This window comes from Agrilus planipennis, unplaced genomic scaffold, assembly GCF_000699045.2.
Source record: "Agrilus planipennis isolate EAB-ADULT unplaced genomic scaffold, Apla_2.0 scaffold174, whole genome shotgun sequence".
Lineage (NCBI taxonomy): Eukaryota > Metazoa > Arthropoda > Insecta > Coleoptera > Buprestidae > Agrilus > Agrilus planipennis.
In genome coordinates, this window is record NW_020438963.1 from 546,746 (window position 1) to 560,146 (window position 13,401).

General features: G+C 31.1%; 3 protein-coding genes across 3 annotated transcripts in view; 1 reads left to right on the plus strand and 2 right to left on the minus strand.

The window, feature by feature from the left end:
* Nucleotides 1-4,853: 4,853 nt before the first annotated feature.
* Nucleotides 4,854-5,898, plus strand: LOC108739206 (coiled-coil domain-containing protein 25). The gene is made up of 4 exons (XM_018472997.2): nucleotides 4,854-5,107; nucleotides 5,160-5,251; nucleotides 5,309-5,567; nucleotides 5,643-5,898. Exons 1-4 carry the CDS (start codon nucleotides 5,035-5,037, stop codon nucleotides 5,840-5,842), a joined length of 624 nt encoding a protein of 207 aa, XP_018328499.1. The 5' UTR covers nucleotides 4,854-5,034; the 3' UTR covers nucleotides 5,843-5,898.
* A 187-nt stretch (nucleotides 5,899-6,085) lies between these two features.
* LOC108739203 (queuine tRNA-ribosyltransferase catalytic subunit) lies at nucleotides 6,086-8,015 on the minus strand. Its single transcript, XM_018472994.1, has 6 exons — nucleotides 7,808-8,015; nucleotides 7,659-7,748; nucleotides 7,312-7,604; nucleotides 7,082-7,243; nucleotides 6,790-6,958; nucleotides 6,086-6,729 (listed from the first exon to the last, which is right to left on the minus strand). Exons 1-6 carry the CDS (start codon nucleotides 7,937-7,939, stop codon nucleotides 6,382-6,384), a joined length of 1,194 nt encoding a protein of 397 aa, XP_018328496.1. The 5' UTR covers nucleotides 7,940-8,015; the 3' UTR covers nucleotides 6,086-6,381.
* A 285-nt stretch (nucleotides 8,016-8,300) lies between these two features.
* Nucleotides 8,301-13,401, minus strand: part of LOC108739211 (interleukin-1 receptor accessory protein-like 1) — a gene marked incomplete in the record, with an annotated part of 74,742 nt that continues 69,641 nt past the window's right edge. Inside the window, 4 exon segments of the mRNA XM_018473004.2 lie at nucleotides 8,301-8,789; nucleotides 9,324-9,626; nucleotides 9,737-9,870; nucleotides 11,728-11,833. Coding sequence (XP_018328506.1) covers nucleotides 8,404-8,789; nucleotides 9,324-9,626; nucleotides 9,737-9,870; nucleotides 11,728-11,833 — 929 coding nt within the window.

The following is a 13,401-nucleotide window of genomic DNA, read 5'->3' on the forward strand; positions in this document are numbered from 1 at the left end:
TCAATAAATCAATATAACGAAGTGAATAAACACATAATAGTTTATGATTTATATTACAATCTTTTCCGGATCACAGGTATTAAGGGTCAACTCGCGAAATACCTCCTCGGAAAATAAATTACGCTAGTCTAGAGTATCTACCATGGTAAACAGTGTAACGGCATGCTTTCACTAAGGTACTAAGGGTCAACTCGCATAGTACCCACTCTATAAACAACTAGCGGAGTATGAAGGGTCAACTCGCATCATACTCGAACACCAAAGCACTAAGGGTCAACTCGCATAGTGCTCAACACACATATTGAAATATAATCATAAAAGCTCATAATCATTAATGTAAATGAATTACAATTAATTAACCAAGTAAAATTGATCACCCAGTGAAATAACTCACCTTTAAGGTATATTGATAGCAACAAAACTAACACTTTCACAAAACAGGTGAATAATATTATTTAACTGATTTTTATATTTTCCACTAACGACGACTTACGAAAGACTGTCTGTATAAAAGAGATCTTGCCATCAGGAACCGTGCGTGTGGTTATTAAAAGGGTTGCTTGTTCTAGGCGTTATCGCGCCGTTCATATAAACAAAGTTTAAAGAATTTGGACGAGGGTAGCCGCATAAATTATAACATCTGAAGACTGCTTCATAATATTTTAGCCTTAACAGAAAGGTTCGTTTTACGAAAATAACTTACTTCTTACATACTAAACAATGTAACTTGTAGTTAAAATAAAAAAAAAGAATAATAACATACGTTTGAGCAAACAAATTCAATGGGAGTGTTGGCTTTGCATGGTCATAATTTGTTGTTTTAAGTTTCAAACACGACTCTAAATTTTCATTTGTTAGTTGGCTTCTTACTTTACTTTTAATTATATTCATGCAAGGGCTTGCTCGCACGAATATGTCGATCAGAAGATAATCAGCACTCCACATGCCAACTTCTTCACCTCTCTGTAACAGTCTGGAAGACTATTGGGATGCGGTGAAAAGCGAGTACAAGTGTGTGAGAGATAGAATCAAAGCCTAATCCTCGTTAATCAATTCAGAACGATTTTTAAATGTTTTTTTTTGATAAAATAAATAATATTTTCGTATGGAACTAAAGAGCCGCAGCTTCACATCCAAAGAGCCGCAGGTTGCCGACCCCTGCATTAGGACACAGCCCTTATTCCTGGTCCACATTCAAAAGGCCCAGCAACCTTAGTTGTCAGAATGAATATATTATTTATCTATGACTGAATACCATCAGTTAAACACATCTAAAACGACAATATCCATGATTTTTAATTAAAAAGATTAATTTTTTAATTACATGTTTTAACAATCAACTAGCGCCAGGAAATCGTATCATCGGAAGAGATAGCTGAGCCAATTGTCATTATACATATGCCTACGATAGAACATCACCTCATGAACATATTAGTATATTTTTATACATTTAATATTAATCAGAAAAATACACAAAAAATGCAGAATGAGTTATTTTGTTCTGTTAAATAATTGTTAACAACATCAAAGTCTCCATTAATATAACATTTGAAATAAATAAGAAGCTAAGGTTTCTAATAATTTCAGTTTTCAGTAAGCTCCCATTAAAATTAAAAACACTGTATACTCTGTAAAAAGACAACAACACGAACTCTGACTTACTTATTTCTATACAAATTTCTCCTGAAGGTATCAGGGGATGTGCGACAAAAATTTCGAACATTAGCTCATCTATCTATTGTTTTTGTTAATAACGAAGGCCTAATTTATTTTGATTTATTCATATTTATTTTCAGAAACAAAAAAATATAAAATATCTTAAAGTATAGATATTTACGCAAGTCATGAAACCTCAACCTTATTAACTACAGGTATTACTGTAAAAGCTTGAACATTAAAGAAATGTTAATATCTACCATCTACCCATTAAAACTCCAAGTACATAATATAATAAACTTTAAAAGTAATTAACGTCTTAACATTATTGAAATGCAACGATAAATCCTATCATTTACCAATGCTAGTTTCAATAAGTTGAATAACACAAAACTTTAAACTGTTTCCTAAGTGAAGGACAGTGCATTTGTCATTTTCTTTTAAATTCACAGTGAATTTGTTGCAAAATGTGCATCGATGTCGTAGAACATCATCTAAGATTTCGTCACAAATAAGTATATTGCATTTAATGTTCTTGTAATAATAATTTGCGAAAATTGCATAAACTTGCGGCTTAGGAATCTTACATATGATACAATGATTTGTGTATGTTGTATAAATTTTATGACACAATAAACACAACAATTTCGTAATAATTGACAATGCATTTGAATTATTGTACGTATTTGTTGGGCGCGACGTACTTGACTTATTACCTCCACCCCAGTTGGAAAAAGTTGCGGATTGCTGGGTTTGGTAGTTTAATGCAACCTACAAAAGTTAAGCATAATTTGCAATTTTTTTTTGTCAAAGGTCCAATGCAAAGTGCATCGCTTCTATCCGAAATTCCGAATCCTTTCCAAAATTATGCAAAATCCCATTCTTCTCAAAACATGTCACCTTACGACAGCCCATCGCGGTTTTATATCATCGTAATTAAAATTGGCTGGAACCACTTTGAAGAGCGAAATTTTGCGAATACTAATTTGAAAATTGTTTAAAAAAGAGTCGAAATTATGAATTATTTTCTTTGATATTTCCTCAAAACACGTCACCTTACGACACCCTGCCGCACTTTTATGTCATACAAATTAAAATTGGCTTGAACCATCAGTAGCAGATCTTGGACATTCACGACCCCATGCATAACATTTTTTCAAGAAAAAATAAAAGTCAAAGTGCAAAATTCCTAAATAACTCATAATTTTTCAATTTCTTTTACAAGAAATACATAACTGCAGTGCAGGGTCAATTGTGAAGCCCCAGCATAAGTCGAGGGCCCAACGTTGTCTGCTACTTTTTATATGTAATATAAAGAGTATTTTTAAAATATTGTTGTTTAAGATTTTTACTGATTTAGCATAATGATCGTATTATAAATAGGAAATACCATTTGCGACTGATTCCAAGTGCTATTTCTTAAATTCATTAAAATTTTCAGAAACTCCTATCAAAATTGGTTCAGTGAAATAAGTTTCTTATTTAATATTAAGTTTTTATGACAACACAAAAATTACAATTTTCGATTGCAAATAAATCAATTTGCCGTAGAAATAGTATAATTTATTAGGTAACTTATAATAATCTCAATTTTAACATGTTTTTTTAAAAATTATTTCAAGTTTTTTAATTATTACAATTTACTTTGTAATATCAACTAAAATACCTAGTAACGTATGAGTTATTAGTTTAAAAATACTGAGTACATGAGCTTTGTACTAGGTACACTGATATAGGTACATATTTTATAAAGAATTCGGACGAACAAGTAAACGTATTATTTTTTTCCAAATTAATTAATGAGACATAAAACTTTGCTTTGGTCGCATAATATTTAACAGTTTGTACTTTTGGAACAATTTTTATTTTGCCCAAAACTATTTCTTATTTAGGCCAATGGAACAAATCAAAAATTAATGATAAAAAACACCCGAATATACTTGTACTATTACCATCTTACACAAATGTTTAATTAGCAATTACTTACTATTAAATAAAAACAAAAATAATCTCAATAAATTTGCTACATTTCATCAAAATCAAACACTGATGAAATAAACACGTTGTTTATCTGTTCCTGACATTCTGGCACTAGGTTTTTTCTAAGACAAGAGATAGATAAGATTGTTTAATTGATATATCGTAATTTACAGCAGGAGATGGTTTGAAATACCTAAATATTATTAATTTATTACAACTTATTGGAAACTGAAATAAATGTATTTGTAGAAGTGACTTAATTACATATCTAAACGGTAATAAACCAAAAACTGAAGGTGAGAACTTAGAAGTAGTAACGGGCAAGTTTATCAACACCTATATAATTAAAATTGAAACGTGTAAATTCATAATATATCTTTAGACTACAGCGAATGCTGTACAAAAATATAAAAACATTCCTACGACCTAAATACGATATTTAATTATTATTTAATTTATCTCTTACAAGTAACTGAATTAAAAAAGATATTGGAGGAGAATTAGTTTATAAATGATTATATACGGTTTATACTATAAGGCAGTACAATAATAAAACCGTTGAATAATATTCGCAAAAAAATATTTAGTATTATGTACGGGAATAATCAAAACATTCATAAAGTACCTCCTTATACTAGAACTAATTATAATATTGAATATTTGGTTCCTAAAAATTAATATGAGAATGGCACTTGTATTACTAGGTTCAAGTCTTTAAATTACCATAAGTACGTAAACAAAAAAACTAGCAAAAAAGTCATTGATGAACGCCATTCAAATTTTTAATTCGCTACTTAATTATTTATATATAGTAGATATCTTAATGAATTTTGAAAGATACACCACTCATGAAACGATACAGATTGTGTGAGAATTTATTATTATTTTCTTTTAATGCAGGGGTGATAATTTCAGTTACAATTTTAAATGTTTTTTACTTTAATTAGTTTATTAAACGTAAATAAAGTGCGTATAGATGTAGAATGCACATCTTTGCAGATATTAAGTCATGTGTATTATATTGTGAATATATTACATGTAATTCCAATTTAATAAATAATTAAAAAAATTATTGCCATCCTCACCAATTAATACTAATTTAATAAAAAACGTATTTGCTTTCGTCAATCTAAAGAACGATCTATACGCAATAAGGTCTATAGTATTAGAGACACTAAACTGGCTAAATTAACAAAATCATTGAGGTCAGTTGTCAGTTCCTTAAAAGTGTGGTTAAAAGTGAATTTTGAGTTTAGGAGTGGTATTTTATTTAACTTTTAATTGGAATTAATCAGATAAATTATTTTTTTGAAATATCAGTTTACTGATGGATGTTTATTTAATGCTTCATTGTGTTGAATTCATTGGTGGTTAAAATTCTTAAGTTCTAAAACAGAAATGGTCTTTTATTTTCAAAGCAATGTGGTGTCTCCACCAGTGTTACTTTTTATGGGAGAAGACAAACACGAAAGTGAGTAACATCTATTACTTATGGCGCTATATTTGTAGCAAAACTATTTCAGATGAAGATTTAATTAAATGGGGGTGGCCTGAAGATGTTTGGTTTCATGTAGACAAGCTTTCTTCAGCACACGTTTACTTGCGATTAAAACCGGTAGTATATTCATTTAACCGATCAATTTAAATGTCTTATTAAAATTTGTTATATTAGGGTCAAACCCTAGATGACATTCCTTCTGCAGTATTAGATGATGCAGCACAACTTGTTAAGGCGAATAGTATAACAGGTAATAAAATGAATGATTTAGATGTTGTATATACAATGTGGAGTAACTTAAAGAAAACCCCTGCAATGGAAGTTGGACAAGTAGGTTTTCATAAGGAAAAGGAGATTAGAAAAATAAGAGTTGCTAAAAGGATTAATGAAGTTGTCACCAGACTAAATAAAACAAAGAAGGAGGAACATCCAGGTAAAATATAACTATTGATATCACACAACATTTACCAAAAAATTGTAATATGATTTATTAAAGTATTGATTGAAGATTTTAGGGCTGAACGAGAAAATAGAGACAGATTGGAAAGAGAAGATAAAAAAAAGCAGCTGAGAGAGCAGAAAGAGCGAGAAAAAGCTGAAGAAAAGAGAAAACAAGAAGAAGCAGAATTAAGAAGCTATTCCACATTGTTCAACACTGAAAACATGAAACTTAATACTGATGGATATGATTCAGACGACTTTATGTAAATATAAATAGGTATATTGCAACTTAGTTTTTTGTGAATAAAATATCAAAAAAAATATATACTAATTTTATTTTCACACTGTTTTGATTTCACACCCGTCACAATATCAAAACATATCTTCAGTTATAAGTATTTTATGTTGTAATCTGAATTAAAATAAAACTATGATAGAAGACAATCCGCTAAAATACAAAAACAATCATTCAATTACAAAAATGTTTATTTTTATTGGTGTACTAAAAGAAAATACTGGTTATTAATTATTAAATAAATTATACCTACATACAAAATGGTAATTACACTTTAAAATTATTTGTCTATAAAAAGCTGCAAAAAGCATATGGAATGCGTTTACACTTAGTCATCCATGACCTTTTGCAAAATACTAATTCCCTGTATTTTCCGCGAATATCTACAACTATATTCAACTAACAAGGAAGAGAACTTTGTTAAACTTAATCGAAACAGAAATATTTTATCTTGCCTGTTATGAAATAGGAAAAAAATTGTAAATTACGTTATGATCTTATCAGACAATTGTCACCTAATTAAATCTATATTTACAGCTTTCATAGAGTCCGCTACCCATGACGGATATTTTTTATCAGGATATACATCATACATAAACTTTCTAACAAAATCTGGAAATGTACCTTCTTTTATATTTACCCTTATCGTCTTCATCAGACGTTGCTGGAACGCTAAATTGTGAACAGTAACCAGGTGACATGCCACTGTATGCATAGTAACTATGTGGTGCAAGTATGACCTAGTGTATGTTTCACATGTTGAACATCTACATTCTTTATCAATTGGAGAAAAATCATTTTGGTATTTCTTTTGACGCAAATTAATTTGTCCAGTCATAATTAACGCACAGCCGAATCTCTAATCAAAAATTTACAAATTATATTTATGTAATCAAGTCAAAGAAAATGTGAAATATACCGCTGTTCTTGTTGGAAAAACACAATCGAACATATCAGCTCCAAGGGCAACACAAACAACTAAATCTACAGCAAATCCTACTCCCATTACATATCGTGGCTTGTCCTTTGGTAAGATATTAGTTGACAGATGTACCATTTTCCAGAAGTCGTCTTTACTTTCCCCACCACTGTAAAAATGTATACTATAATATTCATTAAATTTCCTTTTAACTGAAAAGTGAAAATACTTCCCACAAAAATAAAAAGAATACTAGATATTAATATAACATGTAATTACATAAATCTATTACCTTAAACCACCAATAGCATATCCTCTAACATTCTTACTGCAGTGTTCAAGGGCACTTTTTGTTCTTAATTCTGTACTTAATCCTCCTTGTACTATTGGAAAAATACTTTGACTATCAGCTTTCTTATGTGCCATTAAACAACGATCAAGCCACCTACTAGTTCTTTCATAAAAAAAGGAAAACACTAACATTACTTACTTAGTAAATAAGGAAAAACAAATGGTATTTACCTTCCCACAGCTTCTGTAATTCTATTAACATCAGTGGAAGTTGTTTTTACCACATCATCCAACTGCATTATAATATCAGCTCCAATTGAATTCTGAATTTCAATGGAATGTTCTGGTGTTAAAAGGATTTCTAATTTAGATTCATTAAGTGACTGAAATTTAACACCTTCTTCAGTAATCTGTGCTAACTTTAATAATGAAACCATTTGAAAACCACCTGAATCTGTTAATAAATTACGATTCCAGTTCATAAAACGGTGCAGGCCACCTGCCTTCTCAATGATTTCACGACCCTGAACATAATTTATTTAAAGAAACCAAGTTTAACAACATTGCCATTGACCTACCGGTTTCAAACCTAAATGATATGTATTGGCAAGTATTATTTGTATTTCCAAATTGTATAACTGTTCATTAAGCAACCCCTTCATGGTGCCCTATAAAATAATACACATTTAATTCATGCATCAATTTTTATTTTATTAATTCAACTCACTTGGGTTCCAACTGGCATAAAAACTGGTGCATCAACTTCACCATGGGGTAAATAGATTTTGCTTGTTCGAGCTTTTGTTTTTCTACATTCTGTAAATATTTTAAACACCAAAGGATTTTTAGGGCTTGTCATAACTTAAAAAACATTAACTTTTACAGAACTCATAAAAAATTGTGAGGTTAGAGAGAACGTAAAACAATTAGGTTAGTTTATTCCAATTCTTCTTTTTCGTACTGGACTCTGATGTAATGCTACAGTCAGCCATACATATTTCCTAGTTATATCAGCCAGGATAATGTGTGTACACCAGATTTAATAACAAAAACAAAACGAATTAATCCACATTTTATGCATTAATTAGCATTCGTTTCTTTATTTAATTGTCCATTTTTGATGATAAAACGTTTTAGTAATTATACCTTATAATAAAAGAAACTGCTTACTTCAGAAAAAAATGTATTTTCATAGTAGTTTCCTAAACAATGGGCAAACATAAAGATATCTGCGTAATATTTTCAATTCATTATGATACACTTTAAATGGAACAGGGAATCCTTATCCTAGAATTATAAAAAACTAATACATAAATAAATATTTTACACCACATTGTCCACCGTTTCATCACTATTCAGTCTTGTTGCATTTCGTTCTGGAGCGTTTAATACATTTCCTCCTATCCTTCTTGGCGGTAAATTCAGTCTAAGAGCCAGCCAGAATTGGCGATCGTTCGACCTCTCCCATTGAATTACAGTAGCATTCCTCAAAATTGAATTTAAGTTTTCGCCTATGGCATTTTTCGCTTGATCGTCACAGTTTGGCATCTTTTGAAGAACTACGAAACACGTTTTTGGTCCTAAGCCTTGAAGTTGCTTTAATGTTTGATACAATGAAGAAGCATCCCATTTATCATTCACAAGAGCTGGAGACACAACAGCTACAACACGTCGACTTTTTTGTGCCGCTTCCGACAGTTCCGAAGTCCCTAAAAATTAATCAAAACTCATTCAAAACCCTTATGTTTGTAGTATCAAATTAATAGTTTAAAAAATTGGTAACTTTCCAGATCCTAACTCTACGGCCCACGGTCAGATAATATCGAAAATGTGTGGAGAGGATAGGAATAATCTTGCGTAACATTAAAAGTACTTAATAGAAGGGAGCGAGGGTTAGTCGTACAGAGAAAAAGTCGAGCCAAAATGGTGGAAAATGAACTAAAGGGATGGAGATGACTTAAATTACTAAATAAGATGGTGAGGTGTAGGAGATTGAGGTAAAAATTAAATATTAGCAAATAAACTCAAGTAACCTAACCGAACCTAATCTAAGACTGCATTAGTTTCTTTTTTTATGTTAGGGGTTTCACAGAACACATTTCAAGTGTTGTACACGTTCATAACCCACCGCATCCTCCCATTTCCACCCCCTCCGATCGTGGGCCTCTACATTTAGATAATGACCAAAAAATAAAATCACCTTTATACTTTAACAAATAAAACTTTAAGGCAAAAGCACTTACATGCAATAATATTTTCGGAAAGTTCTTTACTATCACACTTGTACTGGTATTTGGTATCCATTGTAGATACTAAAACGCCAAGGACCAGTTCCGAATCCTTTTGGGAATAAACGACTAAAACATCGTTTATTTTTCCATCTTCTTCCTCGATACGTCCCAGGCGATCTTTCAACCATACTCTCAGCGACATACCGAATTGAAGGTTCAAGATGAGGATGGTTGCCATCAAAAGTGTCAACACTGTGCCCCAAATGATTAACCTTTTCCATGGGAACGGATTCGCGTTCAAATATTCCTCTTCAGCTAAACAAGAAATAAGTACATATATAAAGTAATTCATAACTTCTAGTTTTTTCTTTTAAATAACGATATGTATTAAGGCATGTGTACAAATTGCAAATATCTTCATTTACCTTTCTCGAATATAAGTACAGACGGTAAATCAACCGTTTTCCCCGGCTTAGTAATTCTGCAAACGTATTCTCCATAATCGTCGTCAGTAACTTCTTCGATTATTAAATACGTTCCAAATGTTTGGCCGTCCTCTCTGAAACAGATTATTGTATCATATTAATAAGATAATACCTTAAATATTACACAAAGATTGAAGAAAAACCTTTTTCAAATTATAATTTATGCATTATTCTTTTATGCATAGTTCCAGCCAACATTCTGGAAAACATTTTTTTGCCATTGTATTTATTATTCTACTTATTTGCATTGTTTCGTAACATTGTTTAAATTTACGCAGGTTTCGTGAAAAAACGACTAATAAATGTGTACAATTATATTGACACCGATAGTGATTGTATGCTTCCTGGAATATTTCATGTGTTGCTCCTCAACGAATTGTAATTTATTGTGTATGTGAAACAATTGCCGTAATAACACCTAGTAAAAATATGTCAGCGGTAATTTCAGCGACAAAGGGGGCAAACGCAATATCAATTTCGTTCTGAACACTACCCAAATTACGACGCATCAACATCAAAGAACCAATCTCAAGTTCCAAGAACAAATTTTCAGCTCGCAAATGCCTTTTTTAATGAGATCAATATTCAAGGCTCGCAACTAACAGATACAGGGCGTTTATCTCTTAGTAACCGACAAATTTTACAAAACTAATATGGAATTAATCCGAATTCTATCGCTAGAAATATACAATGATCACAGCCAGTACACACTAGTGGCGAGGTGACAACCGAACGTAGTGATATCAAAGTGCGACGTGGTATAAGAAAACTTGTACAAATACAAATAATAAAGTAATATAAGTCGAATAACAGCAAATTAAAACTTTTGAGTGGTGTTACAGTTATGTTGAAGAGATTTTGATAGTTCGGTTAGTTTAAGACGATTTTCAGAGAAGCAGAGGGTATTTTCATATAAACATAACTGAAAAACAAATACTCCACAAGCTCACTTATCCATTTTCGCTCGTACGGCATAACAAAAAATGCCGATAAAGAAATGTGTAATTTCTACGTTACGTGAACGACTTGCCTTACCTGTATAGTTAGTATACTGTGCCTTGACACCTTATATAACTTTTTTTTTAATTAAATTTAATTCCATCAATAAATCTCATTTTATTTAATAGAGAATTCGAGTTCTTGGAATTACGTGAATTCAGGAATCGTACATTGTATTAACCCTAGGTAATTTCACTTGGTATCTGTTCATTTGTTTTAGTTTAAACTTTGGAAATTCAGTTTTCATCATAAATTTAAACAAAAACATTTTCAGTAAACTGATAAACCGTTTATACCTTACCTGTATGCAAACTATACAGGTAAGGTAAAATGTTCACCGACCATAAAAATTGCATGTTTATTTTTCGGCATCTTTCTTTTTCATGTCGCGCGACAGAAAATGTATAATTTGTGACTGAAATTTGAACTTTTAAGTTTCATCAAATATCTAATATTTCAAAATTTTGAAATATCAAAAAAAGTTTATTTTGAATACGAGTATACATATATGTATGAATAAATAACCATTGCATTGCTACTTCATGATTTTTTTTTAAATATTTCATTGATTAGTAACATGCTCAACTGTAGCCTGTATTGGTATCTACCGGAAGAACCGGAACCGTCGACCAAACCATGGAAATTAACACAACATTAACACTTAGCTAGTTGCCATACAAATAGTAATTAAATTCTTGACGCCATCACTTTACTCAAGTGTCTATGTACTTAATTTCAAATCAGTATTTCCAAATTATTGTGGGTAGATCATTCAAATGTAATAACTAGTTTTTGGACGGCATACTAGGAGCAATTTTTAATGTTTTCAAAAATAAATACAACGATTGAATCAATTAGGTAATAGAATTTCCCAGAACAGGTGCATTCATTCACAAATAAATAGTGACAAATAAGGTAGGTAAATGTATTACCTTGAAACTTTTTCCTGTCGTATCCGGGGTTCGTCATCTAACGTACCGTTCTGACCAATTTTTCGCCAAATGGCCTCATTGTGAGCGTCAGGTAAATCTACCAAACCTGAAACGAAAACACCGCTTATTTCAATAAAATACAACTACTTAATACCTAAACAAACTATGAAACATTATACATAAATGTTTATACGAATGAATATCTATTTGAATACGATAATGGGATACCAAATGCAATTTAAAAAGGATTCTCCCACTGTTATATTGTTTACTTTTAACAAGTATAACTTTTTTTAATAAAATTTAAAATGTCCTACAAACTTTAAATTTCCTGGATTTTTTGTGTGGAACTTGTACGGAGTGTCAATAATTCTTTCAATTATAATTTTAGAAAACTTCATGTTTAATAGACAAGCAAATATGAATCATTTCTAAAATATTTACGTAAATGATAAATCATCAGAAATCACAAAGCATTACTTACGACTTTACTTTTACGGGAAACCTCTGACCAACGTTCAATTCAAAAAAGGCCGATAAGTACGTAATTTGAAGAAGTCATTTACCGAAACAAGCGTAATTTGGTTTTATTTGCAACAAAGCAAACAAAGGCTGAGAATTGTATAACGAGGAACTATGTAAATTGCTACTCCAAAACAAAGTTTCAACGAATACCAAACTATTATTTTAAGTTACACTGAACTGGAACTTTTCTAACCAGAAATGTAACATTTAAATTAAATAAGTTGACGACGTCTATAAAGTTTAAATTCAAGTATTGCTCTATGACTTTGTGAACATTTGACTTACAGTTCATACTGACGAGGGTTAAAGTACTAATAAGGGTCGACTTTAGCAACCTGCGACATGACAGGATAAGAGGAAGGGGATGGGCAAGGAATGAGAGGAGGTGACAGAGCTGAGGAAACGAAAAGCAGAAACATCCATTTTGGAAATAAATTCAAAAATTAATTTTTTATTTCTCAATAATGGAAGTTTTCCGCATACCTTTCTACATAAAGGAACTTTTTCTCCCTGTCCTACCTCCAGGGTAGTAATTATGTATTAAAAACGGTAAAACGTTATGGAATAGACCTTCTTCGATGGGGGGCAAGCTTCTCCTACCCCCCTTTTTCTACGTCGGTCGCTTTTCATACTTATTAACAAAGCAGCCAAAAAAATAAAGATTTTACTACAAAAAATAATTAATGATTATTACTAAGGTGGTTTTGTAAGTTTGTTTGGGTCACTTCGTTGAAAATAGAAAAGAAATATTTTAGAAAGGTATTTACAATATGTACACAAAATGAAAACAATTTTAAAACATGTGGTTGATATCGCCACAGCGGAAAGAGTACGTTTCTTTAATGTTTCAAAATAATGATCATTAATTGACGAAGTTCAAAATATCAACATAGATTTCTGAAAAAATTACATATGTATTTCAAAAATGCAGAGTTTTCGTCTGAAGTTGTACATGAAATCTTATTCTCTCACGGGTGTTTAAGCTTTTTATAAATCCTTAAGTATAAAAATAGAAGGGTTATTACAGCTTTCGTAAATGCCAATTACATCTAATAAGTATAGGAACGCGGTTTGGATCCGGTACTCGGCGTATCTGGCACATTTTTAGGATACGGCTGGGTGCCGGATAATGACGCCGGATATTAGTAT

What these genes read in the sequence shown, in the direction of transcription:
- LOC108739206 (XM_018472997.2), top strand. Translation starts at nt 5,035, where the DNA reads ATGGTCTTTTATTTTCAAAGCAATGTGGTGTCTCCACCAGTGTTACTT. An exon ending in TTTACTTGCGATTAAAACCG is followed by an intron (nt 5,252 to 5,308) that starts GTAGTATATTCA and finishes TTGTTATATTAG; the next exon opens with GGTCAAACCCTAGATGACAT. An exon ending in AAAGAAGGAGGAACATCCAG is followed by an intron (nt 5,568 to 5,642) that starts GTAAAATATAAC and finishes TATTGATTGAAG; the next exon opens with ATTTTAGGGCTGAACGAGAA.
- LOC108739203 (XM_018472994.1), bottom strand. Translation starts at nt 7,939, where the DNA reads ATGACAAGCCCTAAAAATCCTTTGGTGTTTAAAATATTTACAGAATGT. An exon ending in TATGCTATTGGTGGTTTAAG is followed by an intron (nt 6,959 to 7,081) that starts GTAATAGATTTA and finishes ACATTTTTACAG; the next exon opens with TGGTGGGGAAAGTAAAGACG. An exon ending in TTTTTCCAACAAGAACAGCG is followed by an intron (nt 6,730 to 6,789) that starts GTATATTTCACA and finishes ATTTTTGATTAG; the next exon opens with AGATTCGGCTGTGCGTTAAT.